This window comes from Nylanderia fulva, unplaced genomic scaffold, assembly GCF_048542155.1.
Source record: "Nylanderia fulva isolate GAGA-0341 unplaced genomic scaffold, ASM4854215v1 Scaffold8, whole genome shotgun sequence".
Taxonomy (NCBI): Eukaryota; Metazoa; Arthropoda; class Insecta; order Hymenoptera; family Formicidae; genus Nylanderia; species Nylanderia fulva.
This window is the reverse complement of record NW_028190916.1, coordinates 5,085,616-5,105,012: the sequence shown is the minus strand read 5'-3', so window position 1 is coordinate 5,105,012 and position 19,397 is coordinate 5,085,616. Positions and strand designations below refer to the sequence as shown.

The window sequence follows — 19,397 nt, the reverse complement described above, 5'->3', positions numbered from 1 at the left end:
AGGATTTTTATTTTTGCACTCTTTACTTTGGCGACGTATATATATATATATATATATATATTTTACGATAAAGATTAATTGTTGCTTATGATCATTTAATCTGCTTATCCGTTTCGTACAATCAATGAATTCTATGAATGTAAATATATTATCAGAATTTTTTACAAGACATGTAATTATAACTTTCCATCGCATGGAAAATTTATTTTTTCATTTTTTTTTTCTACGATATAATATTGCAATTAAAGTTAAGATATATTGTATAAATTGTAATATTGACGAGAATGTTATATTTTTTAATATTACTCAAAATACGTTTAAGCTACTTAATTGTTTATAGTTTCAAATATTCGTAATAAGAACGTATTAAGCTATAATAGAGTCTTTTTTTAATTTAAGAAAAAACTACGAATGTGTGCTATTATTTTAGAGTAATAGCATTTTAATTAACGATAAATCTTAAATATGTTATTTGAGTGAATATGTTATCTGATTGCTTATGTTTTTAAAATTATTTTAAAATTTTTAAACCATCTCTCTCTTTGGTCAAAATACATTTCTATACAAATGAAATATTGATGCAATCTGAAAAGTAAATGCATTTAAATTCACTCATCGGTAAAATATAAAATTATTGTTTGCATGGCGGTACAATATTGTAATTCCACGTTACAAAAAAAAATGAAAAATAGCCCGTTAGATTCACAAAAATATCAATTTACACGGTGGCGTGAAACTTAGTGAGTACATACATGTGTTTAAAAATTTCGAGCGTGAACATCGACGGTTTAACCACCTTTACTCCCTTGCTGATTATTATCAAGCATGATCGGTGTGATTATTTTTTGATTTGTCGTTATCGTCTTTATATTCTTTTTTTTAATCTGCCTATGCGATATTTTGGCCGAGATTTTTTGCCCGCTTGTGTCGTATGTGATATCGTAGAGAGAAAATAATTGCAAACAGTATCAAGTGATCTTCTTTTTGTGACGCGGAGCAGTAAAAGGGAGAAAGAGAGACGGAGGAAAAATACCCCTGGATTAAATGGAAGAAGGAAAGAGAGGAAGAGAAGAATCGATGAAGGAAGGAATGCGTCGTTGGGACAACCGTCTTGGAAAAGCAGTTTTTTTTCTTTAATCTCGCGCAACGGCAATAATGTTCGGTTATCCTCAATTATTGTAAGGATCTTTTCGTTTTTTTAGGGATGGTTTTAACACACATATACACTGAGCGTTATGTTCATATAGTGAATCTCTCTAGCCAATAGACTGTACCATATGTTGCGTGTTAATATATATTATTGTACTACGAGAATCTGCACGACTGTCGGATCTGTCGAGCGTTTCGTCCAATCAGAGATGGAAAATTACGTCAACAGAGAGAAAAAAATTAGCAGATGGCTGTAAAGCACTCGAGATGATAATGTGCTGAGTCACATAAGAAATATAAAAGCCATGTGAGAAATATAATATATATTGATTTGCACATAAAAAGTTTTTCACATAAAGTTGCACGAAATACCTCAATTAACGATCTCATTATTATTATTACTTTTTTTTTTTTAATAAAAACTTGTATGTACAAGGAATAAAAAAATTTGACAACAAACGACGATTCCTTATATGTAAAGAGACGCTCGACTTATCCTGATATATAAAACAGAAAAAAAGAAAGAGAGAAATCTTATTGTCTATTAATTTACTTCATATATAAACGAATGATGAGAAAGAAATGAAATTAGAGAAAAAAAGAGAAAGCGTCCATCTGTGTCGCATATAATATAGTGACGCGACTTTTAACTTTGTTTTTTTGCAAAGATTCTTTCTTTAAGGTGTCTACATGCGTTGATGACAAGATCTCTGTAAAATGCATGAGATGGATTTGCTTTTCAAGAGTGAAATTCGTAACGATGCGCATTCAATCTTCCATTACTCGACATGACTCTCTTAAAACAAATTTTTGAATGTAATTAAACGGACGTATGTTATTAATCATTTCTATATTAGAATGTTTAATTATGACAGAAGTCATTATGAACGATTTTAATGACTTTACAGAGTGCCAAATTTTATCGACTATACTCGAGCGAGTTTGCAAGTCACAATCATTTTTATCGAAATCGAATATATTATAAATCAATTGATCATTGATTATAAAAAATATACAGTGAGTAAACAAAAATCATATAAAATTGATGAAAATTTTAAAGTCTACATTTTTGTTTTACATCGATTAATTATTATTTTTTTAATTCGTTTATATTTCAAATTTAAAACTTTCTTCTCGCATCGTTACGGTCTTCACACAACTAAGTACCGCTCTAAATTTTTGATTTTTATAAGTGCCAAGTTTTTTCGTCGACAAATGAACGAAAAGAGAGAGCGAAAGTCTAAAAAAGCGCGCAAGAGGAAGAAATGCGTGAGATGACGAGTGGCTTTTCCAAATTGTGAGATGAGGGCCTGAATGAGGAATTATCATTTATATACAGAGGAAGCATATCGGGGGCGGCTATTTTAGGTTTTCTATAGAAACTGATTAGGGGAACGTAGCTATTTCGAGATCGCTTTTACAAATTTCTAATCTTTTTACAGCTTAGCGCGATAGTGAGTAGATTTTTATACCCGTCTGTCCGTCAAAACGATCTATCTTCGGAGATTGCTAAACAAACGGAAACGAAAATATATTCTTCTCGCAGTTTGATCCGAGCGATTGGAATATTCGCGAAATACACTTTGCGCATTTGCATTCTTACACTTGTTGCAATAAAAAAAGTTGTGATTATGTATTTATTTTCTTGCAAAACGCGAATGTCAATCTTTCTCTATTAGTTGTATTTATATCTAGATTACATTGTATTATATATATTTTTTTTAAGAGTGAGACGCATTTTTATCAGTGGAGTTTTATCACTTGTTTTCTATCGTTTGCATATCTGTCACTGTTATTCTTTCTCTGTCATATTGTTTTTGATACTATCGTAAGATCGTACGAAAAAGCAATAAGTTCGCTGTAAATTCGACATATTTTTTGCGCTAATTTAAGTACGAGAACGTCGTCGACATATAGAGACACGAAATGCCTGTGTATCAATATATATGTATACACTTTATATTTCCAGGAAAGAGAAGCACGATTTTGACTTCGTAAAATATCAGGGTAAAATGCGATCGCTCTTCGAGTTCGAGTCGAGTCGAGAACGAAAAGGATTCTTTTTAACTATACGAATTTTCGTAGATATGTAATCTAATTGCTGTAGAAAGAAGAGAGAACATTGTCTCGAAGATGTATCTATGTTCTCTCGACAACGTATATTTTCCGTCTTCCTTCTTTTGTTTGTGCAATAATAATAACTTTCGAGTCACGAAAGCGGGAGTCAAGCGATTTGTAGCGAAAAGCGCTAAGCTGGGTTTTGATTTGCGAAAGATTCGCTCCATTAATCGAGCTATTGTTAGAGACAATTTCGCGTGACGATTCTTAGCAAGTTCTAATTCTCGTTAACGGCCTTCTAATTTGTAGCATAGTTAGCGATAATACTAAGTTAATACGACTTTATTGCGTCTGTTAACGTATCATTTCTTATCGATGTATAACGATATCTTTGTTCTGTTTCACGTGTAACATTTATTACGATAATACATATAAGTGGAAAATAAAGAAGATGCTAAATCTCTTTCGTGGGAGCGGGAGGAGGAGAGAAGGAGCAGGGAGAGATTTCTCAATTCGAGAAGCAACGCGGCTTTTCTTCTTCTTCTACTTCTTCTTTTTCACGTAACGTCCGCATATCCCTCTAGAAACACCCCTTCATACATTTCTTCATCATATATTTGTCAAATATGTATTTCCCCTTTATCTGACTGTATCGCGGAGTATTCACATAAGGATAACTTTAATTATACCGTCCACTCTTTTGACGTAACGCTCGTGTAGGAGATCCAGACGAACTGCACGGACGTGTGCGAGAGCTGCCAGAAGAAGGTCTACCCGTTGGAAAAGGTCGAGACAAATAACAAAATCTTCCATAAGCAATGTTTCCGGTGCCTCCAGTGCAATTGCATTCTAAGGTAACACGAAAAAAAGACAAATAAACTCTCATTTGTAGTATACTTATCAGCCACACTGAAATATTCTAGACTCAGACACACGAGCGTCCGCAGAATTTTTTCAGAAGAAGCATAATTCAGTTTTTTTTCTTTTTTGTTCTTTCTTAATTAAAACAATTTTTTTTTTTTTTTTTGCTATTTTGTTGTTTTTATTTTTTCATATTAAATATGCAAATAAATTCCAGTGTTTGTTCAAAACAAATTCTCAATTCTTTGATAAAGAAATATTGGCGATTAATTAACGATGTTTAATATAAGACAATTATATATTGAATAGTGTGGTGACTTTTATATGTTATTTTTCGCATCCAACTTTTAATACTCGTTATGTTTAAACGAAAATGTTGAATATGTGAAATTATCGTAACGAAATCATCGTCACGACGTGATGTGTTCGAACAGGATGGACTCCTTCACGCTGAACAACGGCAAGTTGTACTGCATCCCGCACTTCAAGCAGCTCTTCATCACACGAGGGAAACTATGACGAGGGCTTCGGCGTCGATCCACACAAGAATAAATGGGCGACGACGAATTCCAACAGTTCCACGAGCCCATCGCCGATCGCGGTCTCAAACGGCGATCTCTGATTTTCCAAGTCTCTCAACTCTCACCTTTCCCTTTTTCCTTGTATGATCATCGCTATTGAGTTTTAGTCGGATTCACAGGTGGATCTAGGCGGAAGGAGAGTTATCTTCTCTCTTGGAAACACGCCGGATAAATATTACTCGAAATTCATGTGAATTTATATTATGTGTATTTTTATCACCTTGACACTTTTTTCCGAAAACGATAAACTAGGTCCGCTTGTGGTTGGGAAATAATGCGATGATAATTATAAATTGTACATTTTTTTTATATTACGCTAGGCCCGTGTGCGAATACGCGTTAATTGTATATTTAACAGTTTAAACAATCAAACGAAATATGTGGGATAGACAATTTCGTGCACGAATATTCTTCGAGGATCGTAATCTTGTTAGAAAGTGTGTTAAATAAATAAATCAACGAGATGTGAACGATTACATTTTGGTCACAATGTTCATCGGCTCATAAATTAAGAGCGCAAATTTACGATTTAAATTATGAAAGTCAATGCGCTCTTCTTAATTACGTGCGTAATCTCCGAAATCGATTTTAAATTACAATTTAAATATCATTTCTTGATATAAAAAATTAATACGCTACTAAAAGTGTCTTATCCCCTCAATTCTAAAAAATCTTATTGTCATCGCTCATAAAGTTTGCTTGATATATTTGTTACTATTATTATTTTATTGATTTTATTATTATTATTATTATTATTTACATATGCGCCGCACTTGGTATTATTTTATTATATATTATATATATGTTGTGTATAATACAATATTACATTACGCTTCATAGACCTTGTATCCAAAAACCTGTTCTTTAATAAATAAGAATTTTATATATTTTTGTGAATCTATATAAGTACATTATAGATGTAAATGTGCGTTAATTAGTGATAATTAAAAAAGTATTATCCATGATGGCGAAACAAATATGCATATATAATATATAGCAATAATAATAACATATATTAACATACAGCATATGCAATTGAATTTTTATTATCTCATCTGATTGCCGAATGGAATAATTACAGATATAATTGTTGATTAATTTTTCAGTAAAATTTTATATATTATTGCAGTGAATATTGGAAATCATCTTTGTGCTCCATTAATTATTATCATATATTCATCTGTCGAATAAACAGATGATATCATTATCAGACAGTTCAAACAGGCATCCAATCAATGAACAATAGCGTTATCATTACGCAATATATACGACATTCCTTTCGGTAAAATACAGATGGCGAGACTCGCTACACAGCTTCGACGTACAGACAGCATGTTGGCAACCATATTTAAGTATCATAGCCATGTGTTGAGATGCAGTGATTCTGATCCGAGTTTGAACAGAATTTTTTATTGCGGCACGTTTCGAGATATTCGGCGCGAATATATACACGTACAATTTCGTTATCGGTAACGTGCAAGCAGGTTTACTAACGAAATCAGAGATAACAAATTTGCAATGAAATAGTTTAAGGCTCCGAATATGACAACATACAGCACATAACTGGCAACTTATTTAAGGCAATATTATTATCAACCAAATCGCAGCAGCTGTTCAACCGAGGTAAGTCAATCGATAATTCAATTCAATCGAACATTCGCTTCGATAAATTTTTTTATTTTAATTTTTTTCTGTATAAGATACATACCTGTTTTACGGCTCTAAAGGTATTCTTTTTTCCTTCAATCGATAATTTCATCGTGTATCGGTCTGTCAGAGTATGATACAACGTTTTGCCGCCTATATTCCGAATATATCAATCAATTATATATTTATATTTTCAGAAATATATTTTTTTTATAATATTAAATAAAATCAAATATATATAAAGCATAAACTTTTCTTTGATAATTCTTATTTTGACTTTTATATATAAAAAATAATGAGAAGACGCATATAAAAAATACACAATTATATTTAAAAGAAAATTGATTCGTTAGTACATTAAAAAAATATTTTTATCATTAACTAGCCATCTCACTTTGCAGATGGAGATCTGCGTCGATTCTTTAGAATCAGCGAGGAATGCGGTCGAAGGTGGTGCAAGTCGACTGGAGATTTGCTCAGCTCTCTCGGAAGGTGGTCTAACACCGAGTCCAGGTCTAATCAAGCAAATAAGGAATTTCGCGACAATCCCTCTTTACGTCATGATTCGCATTCGCGGTGGCGACTTCGTCTACACCAGTGAAGAAATCGACGCTATGCTGCACGATCTGACGATCCTCAAAGATCATCACGCGGACGGATTCGTGTTTGGCGCATTGACTTCCGACTGGGAGATCGACACTGTCGCATGCGAGAAAATGATTTCCGCCGCTGGTCCTTTGCCGATGACGTTTAGCCGTGCCTTCGATCTCACGTCCGATCCTATAAAATCGATGCAAATCCTCGCCGATCTCGGTTTCCAGAGAATTCTGACATCGGGACAGAAAAATAGCGCTCTGGAAGGATTAGGACTGATAAAAACGTTATTACAAAAGACGCGAAAAATCATAATTATGCCTGGAGCTGGTATCACAAAGGATAACATTCGTAAAATCATGGAGTCTGATGCCAAAGAGTTTCACGCGTCGGCGAAGAAGCGGAAAATGCTCTATGGTGCAAATAGAGTCAAAATGGGTGTTAATGAAAATGATTTTATTAATGTAACCGACAGAGAGCTGGTGAAGGAATTGGTCAACATCATCAATGAAATAAATGCACCGTCTTGTGAAAAATAGATTAATATAAGAATAATTTAATACCGATTATATATTTTGATACAAATATAAATATTAAATATAAATATTAAATGACTTTTGTTTTTTATTATAAATCTGAACAGAATGTAAAATAAAAATAATAGTATTACCAAGCAATCAATTATTAGATTAATGTTACAAGCCAGAAATAGAATCATTAGAAACGATAATTATGTTTGGTATAACTCTATTAATATCATATTCATCGGTGGTAACATATTGATCATGAAACACAATAAATATTGAGAATTTTCCATTTTATTATTTAGAATTTTATTATTTTTTCTGAAATGTTTATATATATATATATATATATATATATATATAAGGTAAATATTTTATTTAAATTATAATTAATAATTTTTAAATCCTTATTTATTTTAGTTTATTATCAGTTTTTATATAATTATTATTATTAATTATATTATTACAGAAATCTCTGGTGTGTCGCGTACATTTTATTTTACTTGAAAACGATAAAAAATAGAACATGTAACTGAAAAGAAAGAATATTATCTTCTTATGTGAATTCAAAAATAATCGTTTTTTGATACAAAACAGTTATGATGTATTTAAACAGAAAGTTATGTGGATTATATAAATATAATATAATCCGTATAGCATGTACTTATATGTTTGCTCATAATAATGACCTTGTATACATTACTAACAAGTGTTTAAAATTTTAGTTTACTTGAAGCATCTATTGAACGCGTTTGTGAAAACAGGTAAGAGCAAGTATATTCAAAAGAAATATCTAATAAATAACTTTTAAAGAGTGTTTTAGAATAATTTTGAATATTTTATATATAATTATTTTACAATGCAAGTGCACAATAGTTTATGGAATATAATATAAATAGCTATCTCTTTTATTAATTAATAATTATTAATGACAGAAATAATTCATTATTTCGGAAAATAAATTTGAAGATATCGATATAAACTTCTCTCTCATCGATTAAAACATGTTCTGTTATATTATTATTATGATTGTTAATCATAATATAAAATATTTAAAATATAATATAATATAAAATATTTCGAAAAAATTAGGTATAATCCTAAATAAGCTTAACTTATATCTTATTCAAAACCAATACGCTATTTTTGCATTATAGTTGAAATCGTGTAGAAGACCTCAATTCCGAAAAGCTTAAAGTGGAAAAGATGACAGAATTGTGCGAATTATCATCTGCAGATGTAACTTCTTTTTTATAAAGTGACGCTTTGATAAATAATACAAGCCAAATATTCAAACGAATATACTAATTTCTTGTTAAACATTTTATGATAATAAAAGTATAAAGAATTAATGTTTTGGGAACGTTTCGACATTCTTTTTTTAAATTCTTTCAATAATATAGGAATGTATATGTATAATTTTAAAGTCAAATAGTTAAACGGAAAAAGTTTATTCTTAAATTATGTTAAGTTCTTGAATTCTCTTTTATACATAGCAAAACATTTATCCGTTTCAATAGCAACATGTTTGGTTTGTATTCTTAATCATATTACTTTATGCAGTCTTAAATTTTTTAATAAAGGCTAATTATATATTTCATATTTTTTAAATAATTTTTTAATATTGTTTATCTTTTTTATATTAGTTTTTTATGCAATAATTTAATATGTTCATAAAGTAAATTATTTTTTTAAATTAAATCGAGATAAAGATTATAATATAATAATCTATTAAATTGTAGAATGGAGCAAAAATTGTATTTGCAACCAATGATTTTTACGGTGTAGCTGAAAATCTACTTAAAGTAAGTGATTAAATATATAAAATTAAATATATAAAAAGTATTTGTATAAAAAATGTAACACACAATTAGAATTAGATTATACAGTTTCTTATATAATTATAGACATTAACCTAGTCCGATAGATTGACATTCGACGATTGATCTGCTTCGTAATATTTAAAAAATAGTTTTTTGTTTATATGTTTAATTGTATATTTCGACTTACACATTAATGTTTGCCAAAAAGGAAACGTGAAAAATCGATAAAAAGTCGCATATAATATATTCTGAATATTGGGACTATAAAATAATTGCAAAAATATTTATTTTCTCAATATTGTAAAAAATATATAAAGTATAGTTTATTAAATACATGAAGAACATAAATAGAAAATTATATAATTGAATATACAGCATCTCATTATTTATTTACATATTGTCATTGATATTTTACTTCAGCAAGCTGATCCTACAGAAAAAGGTTTAATGGAACTAAATAATCAACAATTAACTGTTTCGATAGATGGATGGGTAACCCAAAGAAAGCGAGCGTTAAATTTTGATTTTGCTATTATTAAATTAGCAATGAGAGCTGAAATACATTTCATTTGTGTAGATACTACTTTTATAATAGGCAATGTTGCACACCAGTTTTCCTTACAAGGCAAATTATTCGCAACAGGTTTGTTAGAGATAATTTTGTTGTATTTCGCTTCTCTTTTCTTTCTCCCACCCTCCTTTCTTACCCTTTAACTTTTATATGGAACTTGATATTCTTATTTAATTGCATTTTTTATTTATATGGATATATATGTATATGTGTGTGTATGTGTATTTATTAATACATTATTTATTGCGTACAGATCTTGATTTTTCGATCTATCAATTTCGTGACAAAAATTTTGGCACTCATGCGACCCCGGAAGAGTTGTCCCGTATTGAGTGGCTCCAATCACAGGTCTCAAAAATACAAATTTTAATATGTCATAAATTATTATCAAAATTATATAAAGAGCGTTATAAATTTTTGTATATATAATATTTTTGATTAATCAGTTTCTATTTTGGTTTAGAAATATAAAAAATATTTATATAAAAGTATAAATGAAAAAAACATTTAAATTTATTGTTACTTTACTTTTTACGGATTATTGTATACTTTTTTAGTGTTGGGTTTTTTGCACACAAGGGGTTGTATCGATGATTTTTTTTTTACCTTCCTCAATAATATTTTGCTATGTATTACCAAATGTGATTTTAGACCTGGCCATATTTGATTGTACCGCAACCGCTGAATCCTGGTTATGTGTCGATGAATAAGAAGTTTTTTCATATAAATAACGGAGTAGAATTTACTCATTTGCGGCTCAACCTCATTCCAGACGGTGGTATAAGCAGACTGCGTGTTTACGGAAAAGTGATAGTTATTCCCGGATACACATTACCGGAAAAGAAAGAAATTGATCTCATCTCTAAGATTTATGGTGGTACTTGTATAGCCTACAGTAGTTGTTACAACAACGCACATCCTAATAATTTGATCAAGTGTTCAGATCCTGTTAACGAAGATGATGGATGGCATACTGCGAGAAGTTTGATGAGATACCATTTTTTCAACACACTTACACAATCAAGATGTGTAAGTAAAGTACATAAAAAATATTAAAAAATAATTGTAAAAGTAATAATCTAAAAACTATTTTTGTACCATTTAATATGCATTTTATATTTTGTTTTAAGAATATAGAAAATATTTTTTTCGCACCACGAAATGCTGTATATAAATATACTGTATAATTTTCTACAAAGTATATAAACGATTCTTGCATTATGAATTTTAGGTATTTGGGGAAGAATGGGCTATATTTAAGTTAGGACTACGTGGTGAGATCGATTCTATCATGATCAATACCGAATTCTGTACAGGGAATGCTCCGTACGTTGTAAAAGTGCAAGCAACTACAAACGATTGTCTACTCTTAAATAAACAAACAAATGATAGTCAAGAGATTTGGAAAAATATTGTACATGAAACCATCGTAAGTTTGATTTAATCATTTGAGAGATTTTATTTTTATTATACATATATTACTTTTTTATTCGTTATTGATTTCTTGTCTTAAAAAAATTCATTGTCTTCTGTTTCGATTCTACTAACTTTATAAATGCATGTAAAATTTGTGTGAAAAAGATGAATAAATACTAATCAAGTACATTCGTGTTTTTTATTTTACAGGTGGTACCTGGTTCTCGACAAATAATTCGTGTGCATAATCAAGAGCAGAATATAAGTTTTGTAAAACTTGTGATAAACCCGGATGGCTGTTTATCTAGATTTCGAGTATTAGGAAAGCTTTACTAAAAATGAAATACATATATATAATTTCCATTATTTCGATGATCTATAAACAATCACGTTCATCAAAGTGGAAAATAGATGCTGATAATCATTAATTCTTTTTTGCCATGTATAATGCAAGAAAATAGGTAAGAAAATATTGTTACACACATTAAAATAAAATAACATTTAATAATATTTTCAAGGGATTAAAATGAATTTCAAGAGAATCTTTCATGACGCTATGTCAAATTTGATTCATAACTGGTTGTATAACGAGGAAAGTAATGAAAAAAATATGTATATGTTATAAATATGTAAAATACTCTTTTTTTCATATAAGATTTTATTTTCCACTAAATTAATTAAAAAACTTTAAACACATAACTTCTTCCTTGTAGCATCAGTGCATTTACTGATATGACTTACATGTCCTAAACTGACGACTTCTACATCGCTTATCAGTAAGTGTTATCATAATCCTTTTGCTTTCAAGTTAGTATTAATAACTGATTTATCTCATTGCTAACACTTTCTCCCGTTGCTTAGTTAAATAAATTCCATCCTTCAATAGATTACTCTCGTATGTTCCATATAGTTTGTGTTTTGTTGTACTGATTTGCGAAAGAAAAAATCTTTATTTATACACTGAAAAAAATGATTAAATTAATAAATATTTATTTGAATACTCCTAAATAAATCATTTATTTAAAATAAAAAAATTAATATTTTATTTGTTTTAAAAAAGATTTTCTTATATCAAATAAATATTTTTCATATCAAATCAATATTATTAGCTTCAAATAAATAATTCATTGGGCAGTATAATAAATATACTTATATGAATTCAATAAATTTTTTTTTTAATGTAAAAACATCGGAAAAAATATTTTATAAACGTATTTTGTAACAATATAAATTCATTTAGTGTAACATAACAGTTTAAATTAAAATTAAGTTATATATGGAAGGATTTATGTATAAAATATTTACAATATTTAAATTTAATTTTTTTCAATGGAGAAAATATTGCATTTATACATATTTTGTAAAAACCATTATGAAAAGATAATATGTCATAAGAGATTTCTATAGAAATTATTTTAAAAAATGTAATTATTTATTAATTTTTCAATTTCAATAATCAATTTTTTCGAAAATAAAGACTCTTGCGAAGCAACTTCATTTTACACATTCATTTTTTTCATGTAAAATCATTACTTTTCTGATTATACTATCAGATAATATATATGTATATATAAAATACCTTGTATGTAAGGCCTTCTTGCACTTTCTATTTAAACGTGCCTGAATATTGTACAATTATATAAACGATAGCGATTATATCACATCTAATCAAGTGATTTTATAATCAATAATTTTTATAATTTTAAATTAACTTTTTTATAAAACAATATCTGATTATTTATTTTGTTACTTAGTAGACCTAAATCTATCATACCATTTATGCAAATCGCATTTAATTAATCAGATATTAACAAGATAGCATAAGATTTGAAAGAAGAGTTTTATTTAATTAATAATTGTAATTCATGATAAATGCAATCATGTGATTTTAAAACGACATAAATATCCACTTAACTAAATTTTTCAGAAGAAAGAAAAAGAGCTCAACGAACAAAAGTACATAATAGAACCTATTTCGAAAAAATAGTCACTTTGTGTTATTTTAAAATCATATAATTCAATTGCTCTATATGTAAAAATTTATTTTATTTTTATATAATAATTCATATCATATATATTTTATCGACTAATGCAAGTTCTTGAAATTAATATTTTGAATATTTGATACTAGAAAATTAATCGCAATTCATTAACAATTTAATATATTATTATTTTTTATTAAATATATATGTACGTTAGTATATTTATTGCGAAAAAGTGTGCTAAATTTAACTGCACTTGTAGTAGATTTCTACGGTCATATTACAACGAATCGAAGAAGTATAATCACGATTATAAAATTGCCAAAAAATAATGCAACTCGTAAGTCGTAAAGTATAATTATTAATTATAATTGTATAATCTCAAATTATAATCGTGAAACGCTCTTTAACATATCTTTCAAAATTTTTATACCAATGAGAAATCTATAAGACTTGAAAATATAAATAAATTTTTATAAAATCAAGAATATTTATCAAAAGCGTGCGTATGCAAATATATATATATATATGTGTGAATAAATTTTTGTCATGTAAATTCTTGCTGTTCCGGTCAATATAATTCCGACTGCGATTTTCCCCACTTCTTCAAACTGCTAAAAAAGCAACTTTATCCTGTTTTCCTCTTTATTTTTTTTTTCTCGGACGAGGATAATAAACGCAAAATCGGTCGCACATAATAAGAAGCAAAACTAGACGTGTTGATTGAATGTAGCGTTTTTAACTAGATGGTAATAAAAAAAACAATATACACGTAGCGATCTATATTATCGCGCATATGTGTGAGTGGTATTCTTATTATCTACAAGTATTGCTTAATAAATACGCAACAAATATATGCAGCATTCATGCGTTTTTTTGTCGCTCGTGTGCAGCCGTTTGTCTGGTCTAAAGTATAAAATGGCTGATACATGCGGAAGATCACGGAGCCGTACGCTTTCGTTTAGTGACACACATGCTCGGGATTAAAAATGCGTATACGCATACGTATGTATATATTGGTGATTCGAAACGAAAGTGACTAATGTGCGCATTTACGTATATGTATATGTCTCTATAAGATCGAGAAGCAGGTTTCACACATATGAGCGCATATATGCGAAACTTTAGCTAGTGCATACACGTATAAAAAACTAGTTATTCATATGTATGCGCTTACGTCGCCTTGAGCGGCGAGTTTTTGTGTGATTCGGCCAAATTGCTTAGATTGAAGCATACTATTCTATGCGTATGTATAAGCATGCAATTTTTATATTTTAAACTTTTTTAATCTTTGCACCGCGAAATGTTAACTTTTCCGCATGGCGTTATTATTTTTGACTTGCATTTTCCAACAGATCTCTTGCTCCGAATTTTAATTATCTCTAAATGATCTACACTGGAAAAAAAATTTTGTTGGATTAACAAAAATTCTGTTCGAAAATGGACGAAACGGAATTACTAGTTGAATCTACCAGAATTCCTTTTAATGCAACAAGAATCTACCAGAATTCCTTTTAATGTAGCAAGCATCTTGTTTGTACAACAAATCAGTTTGTTGGTGCAAACAAGATATTTGTTGTATTAAAAGGAATTCTGGTAGATTCAACCAGAATTCCGTTTCGTCCATTTTCGAACAGAATTTTTGTTAATCCAACAAAATTTTTTTTTTAGTGTAGAAATAATTTCTTTTAAAATCTTTCGATCAAATAGAATTTGTGATTTTCAACATATAGAACTTAGATTATTATTTATATTAGTAATTGACTTTCACAAAAAAGAACGTAGCGTACTTCTCTCGCATTCAATTAGCAAGATACGCAAAAGATTAAATTAATATTTCCTTTACATTAAATAACTGCGTAAAAAAAGAACAAGCTTTTTTATATAACTTATAAAGCATAAACATACATCATACATACGTAGAAGTACATCCTTTTGCGACGAATTGAAAATGTGTTTGATCCATCAATAGATTGACGTAATCAAAGATCATTGTCTATTGCGCATGCCATGTTAGCAGAAGAAAAATGTAAATATGCGTAGAAGTATAATTTACCTAGAAATCATGAATAAGTCATAAATAAATGAAATGCGTGCAGCACAATATAATCCCAGCACTGGTCTATAAGTGAACAAGAAAATACTTATATAATCATATACAATCGATTGCAGCTCAAGATGCATCTTATCTGGGTCAATCGTGCATCCTTTAACGTAGACAATCGGGAATTATTTTACAAACATGCTGATGCACCAAATAAATTTATTTCAGGTATAAAGACGCATCCACAAAACCTGACATTTAATGTTTAAACAATACCTGAATAATTGATGACTTTTAGCGAGATGGTAAACACGAACTGCTTGCGAGGGGTTATTAACTCCACATAAAATGTTCTTACCGATTTAAAATTTTCTAGCCAGCAAGAGGATCTCCTCCCAGTTTACACACGAAAGAGAAAGTAAAAGCATGAGGTAAGACGAGAGAGAAGCCGAAGAATTCGAATTCGAATCTTACGGACTCGCGCGTCCGGGAATGTATAATATATAATTTTTGTCCCGTTCCATGTCGCGTGTAAAAGTGATCATGAAATCGAAGGTGAAGTCGCCGAGATCGACGCGCACAAGAAATTTTCCTTATTCCCTCTCTCTCTCTTTAATTCTCCTTTGACAAGGCCATTCGTTCCTCGGTAATTTTCTTCAGTCATTGTCCTGCAGAATCCAGATACTCGCCTATTCACAATTCTCTATGTATATATATGCGTGCAAGTGCTATACCGGCCTCTGCTCACCACGTCAGGTGAATGCAACGTGAAAGACGGTGTGGATATACCTTTCTCGCGTTGCGTGTGTGCGTACCCCCTCGAATAATGTGGAGGTGTGCATGTACGTTGCCCAACCGAGACTTGGCTCGCTCAGTGCGAGAAACACATTCAGTCGGATCGGTCGTACGCGTATCCGTCGCGATCGTGCAAAGCCTCCGGTTCGTATTCCTCTAATTGTCATATCGCGGTGCACGTGCGAGGACTACCGAGCTGTCAGACCGGAAGGACCGAAAGAGAGAACCAAGATCGCACAGTAAACCCGACTGATTCCCGCGATAAGAGGTGCGAATAAGATTCATCGCGAGAGTACAGAGTGATAAGAGGTCGTGTGACAACATTTCCAAACGTGAGAAAAATCGCTACCTGATGAATCTAAACGCGTTGTGAATGTAGACAAATTTATTATCACCGTGATAAAAATTTAAAAAATTAAAAATACGACATCTCGACGTGAAAACCGGTTCCCGGCTTCTTAAGTTAGTCATTGGAAATTAATTGCCAAGCTAGATATATTTCATGTCTTGATTGAGATAAATGATGAAGGTATAACGAAATAATTAATATAAGATGCATACGAAATGTAATGAAATCGAAGGTAAACTGATTGAAGAATGTGGTCGCGAAGTGGGGCAAAATGTCTGAAACGTGGAAAACTGAGAGTTATCCGAGGAATGAGAATAAATGTGAAACGACAGTCGGGAGAAAGTATGTGATGACGTATATGTGTCTAACGATCATCTATATTCGATATTATAACTTCAATTCTATTTACTTGTCAATGAAAAAGTTTAAAAATGAAGTCGCGCATTTCGGAGCACATCGTCAAATAAAACAATTTGATTGAGTAAATTTTTCTTTCATTTTGTTCAAACTCGAAATATACTTTCAAATTATAAATTCACTACACACGAGAAACCGCGATCGTATGGTACATGCATAAAATAGATATTTTCTCGCGTATCGTATATTCAAGATATTTTCTAAAGGAGAACATATTGGAAATTATTCTCTTGCGATCTCTGAGAACGGTGTCTTCAATAGGAGAGTAAGAGAGTTCTAAACCTAATTCGAATGCATTACCTCGCACTTTCCTACTTTCATCGCTGACTAAAAGATATTAATCACGAGAGGATGTTTTGCAAAGTGAGAATAATTGATCTCTTGAAAAAAATTTAATGATTTTATGCACAACAAATAGATAAATACAGACAAAAAATAATACACACACTTAAATAATACACACACTTGATAAACATGATAAATAAACTTCTTCAGATTATTATATAAATTAAATATCTGAACGTCGTAGTGCTACTTTGAATATTGTTTTCCAAATCCGCCTATAAAAAACAATTGTTTTTATGAAAAACAATAAAAGAATCCATTATTGTTAAAATTTGTGTGAAATATTGAGTTAGATTAAATAATTAAACATATTTAATTTTATGATTCAGAAATTCCATGTGTACATTGCAACATCAAAGATAACAGTCTATACTTATGTCTAATTATTGAGTAATGTAAAATAAGCTTGAAGGTAACTTGTTAATTAGCTGTCGACGCAGTCTATATATATATATATATATATGTATGTCTAATTATTTATAAATACTATCTAAAGAATGCAGCCATTGACGTGTAAAAATTGTAAGAATCAAATTATTACAACTATTAAAGTATCGTTATATCTTTGAAATTGTACAGATTTATTTTTCGCGTACTATGTGTGCGTATATTATCTATCTAGGAATAAAAGGATTTATTTTTGTAGAATCTCTTATTTAATATTACTATAATTCGTATATGTGTAAACATAACAAATTACATAAGAAATTATAATACTTGTCATTGCCATGAAAAACAGATCTCTTATATAATACTAGATAATTGACTCTATACATATAATATACATGTGACAATGTTCAAAGTATTAAAAAAAGTCCATCGGATCACGTGATTAAGTCTGTACAACGATTCACGAAAGTATCTGCGTTACGAGACATTTAGTTATGTCTATATATTATACGATGATTTTCACGTGATTTGTTTATTAATCGCGAGTTAACAAATTGTAGTCTAATTATTCACAACGTCGCACCGAGTCGCGTGACACGAATAATTCATTCATTCTCTCTCTAAGAGCACGTGCGACCATTCTTTTACAATTGCACACGCTGCACTTCCCATTTGCACAATGCACCGGTGCCGGGTGACAGCTTGCGGTCCATCTCATTTAAGAATCATCGTGTGCAACGAGAAAAAGGCGCATTCGAAAAATTAATATTTTTAAATAAAGCGTTTTAAAGAAGAATTTTAGGAAATAAAACACTTTTTAAAAGCGTCAACGCCGTAATAATAAATTATTTATGTTTGACTCGAACAATGTATGTCACGTAGGAAATGGATTCAAAGAGATCACTACAATTTGTACAGAGACGTTTATTTTATTTAATGAACAAAAATTATGCCAGCGAAGGTGCGAAGTGATTGTCACATTTTCGTGCAATTCAAGCTTCCATTTGTCTAGAAATAATCATTGTGCCGTGTGGTTTTGCGGTAATGGGATTTTATTTTCCAAGATCGCGTTTCTTAACCGCACGCGAACATTCAGCGCTTCTTTGAAAATTAATATATTGCATATTAATTAGAATTATAAAGATATATCTGTGTCAAGAGGTGATCGATCCTTTCAAAACATTTTGTAACAATCCGAAAATATATTCTACACAGATATCGTAAAAATAAAGTAGTCAGACGTAGTATAAATAGATGAAATATTCTCTATAACATTCGTAAAATATTTTAGTATAAGGATTTGATAAAAAAGAGAAAAATATATGTCCAATAACACTTTTTTTCTCACTCTTCACACTTGCACTTTGATCTGGCTATTCTCGCCTTCTTTAATTAGAAGAAAATTATTATAATCATCAGGAACACTTGAGTTATGATTTTTCTCTTTTTCTATGTTTTAAACTGTGAATGAATATTTTATTTAGATTACACTTATGAAATACATTACTACGTACACTTATATGCGAAAAGGTCCTTCTTTGTTTCTGATGTGCAAATTGTTGAACTTCAAATAAAAGAACGATTTTTCATGAAATTCTTGTTTTGCGTAAAAACAGAGTGATTTATCAAATAAAGTCATAAATTATACAACAACTATTAAAAAAGTATAAAACATAAAAAGAGAAGTACATATAATATGAAATACGAAAGTATAAATTAAAAATCAAGACTATATATTTTCTTGACGGATATTCTCAGTAAGCGTATATTTCGAGAAAGTCTCGAAGAAAGTCTTTGGATCAAGGTTCAGCTAAAGATGGCAATCCTACTCCCATTGTTTGTTAATAATTC

At 30.1% G+C, this 19,397-nt stretch overlaps 4 protein-coding genes across 8 annotated transcripts in view; all 4 read left to right on the top strand.

Annotated features, from left to right (window-relative positions):
- The window catches only part of LOC114938542 (uncharacterized), a 33,444-nt gene extending 27,908 nt beyond the window's left edge, over positions 1 to 5,536 (top strand). Inside the window, 3 exon segments of the mRNA XM_085489269.1 lie at positions 3,928 to 4,061; positions 4,503 to 4,575; positions 4,577 to 5,536. Of these exon segments, the coding sequence (XP_085345395.1) occupies positions 3,928 to 4,061; positions 4,503 to 4,575; positions 4,577 to 4,690 (321 nt within the window). The 3' untranslated portion in view covers positions 4,691 to 5,536.
- A 404-nt stretch (positions 5,537 to 5,940) lies between these two features.
- LOC114938539 (copper homeostasis protein cutC homolog) lies at positions 5,941 to 7,714 on the top strand. Its single transcript, XM_029312510.2, has 2 exons — positions 5,941 to 6,272; positions 6,698 to 7,714. The coding sequence occupies exon 2, from the start codon at positions 6,698 to 6,700 to the stop codon at positions 7,427 to 7,429; it is 732 nt and encodes a 243-aa protein (XP_029168343.2). The 5' UTR covers positions 5,941 to 6,272; the 3' UTR covers positions 7,430 to 7,714.
- A 404-nt stretch (positions 7,715 to 8,118) lies between these two features.
- LOC114938537 (putative inactive allantoicase) lies at positions 8,119 to 13,715 on the top strand. Of its 3 annotated transcripts, XR_014926238.1 has the most exons (9): positions 8,120 to 8,178; positions 8,572 to 8,653; positions 9,157 to 9,219; positions 9,658 to 9,880; positions 10,062 to 10,156; positions 10,460 to 10,837; positions 11,040 to 11,237; positions 11,435 to 11,685; positions 13,152 to 13,715. XR_014926238.1 is itself a non-coding variant. In XM_085489172.1 (8 exons), the coding sequence occupies exons 2-8, from the start codon at positions 8,621 to 8,623 to the stop codon at positions 11,558 to 11,560; spliced, it is 1,116 nt and encodes a 371-aa protein (XP_085345298.1). In that variant the 5' UTR covers positions 8,120 to 8,178; positions 8,572 to 8,620; the 3' UTR covers positions 11,561 to 12,237. The 3 variants fall into 3 exon arrangements, 2 of the variants coding, with proteins under 2 accessions (XP_085345299.1, XP_085345298.1); XM_085489172.1 differs by lacking the exon at positions 13,152 to 13,715 and having other exon boundaries at positions 11,435 to 12,237; XM_085489173.1 differs by lacking the exons at positions 9,157 to 9,219; positions 13,152 to 13,715 and having other exon boundaries at positions 8,119 to 8,178; positions 11,435 to 12,237.
- A 2,397-nt stretch (positions 13,716 to 16,112) lies between these two features.
- Positions 16,113 to 19,397, top strand: part of snu (ABC-type transporter snustorr) — a 70,653-nt gene continuing 67,368 nt past the window's right edge. For 2 of the 3 annotated variants that reach the window (XM_085489247.1, XM_085489245.1), the window contains exon 1: positions 16,113 to 16,313. The gene's annotated coding sequence lies outside the window, so the exon portion shown is untranslated. Of the gene's footprint in view, positions 16,378 to 19,397 lie in introns of all 3 variants that reach the window. The other variant, XM_085489246.1, reaches the window with a different exon arrangement.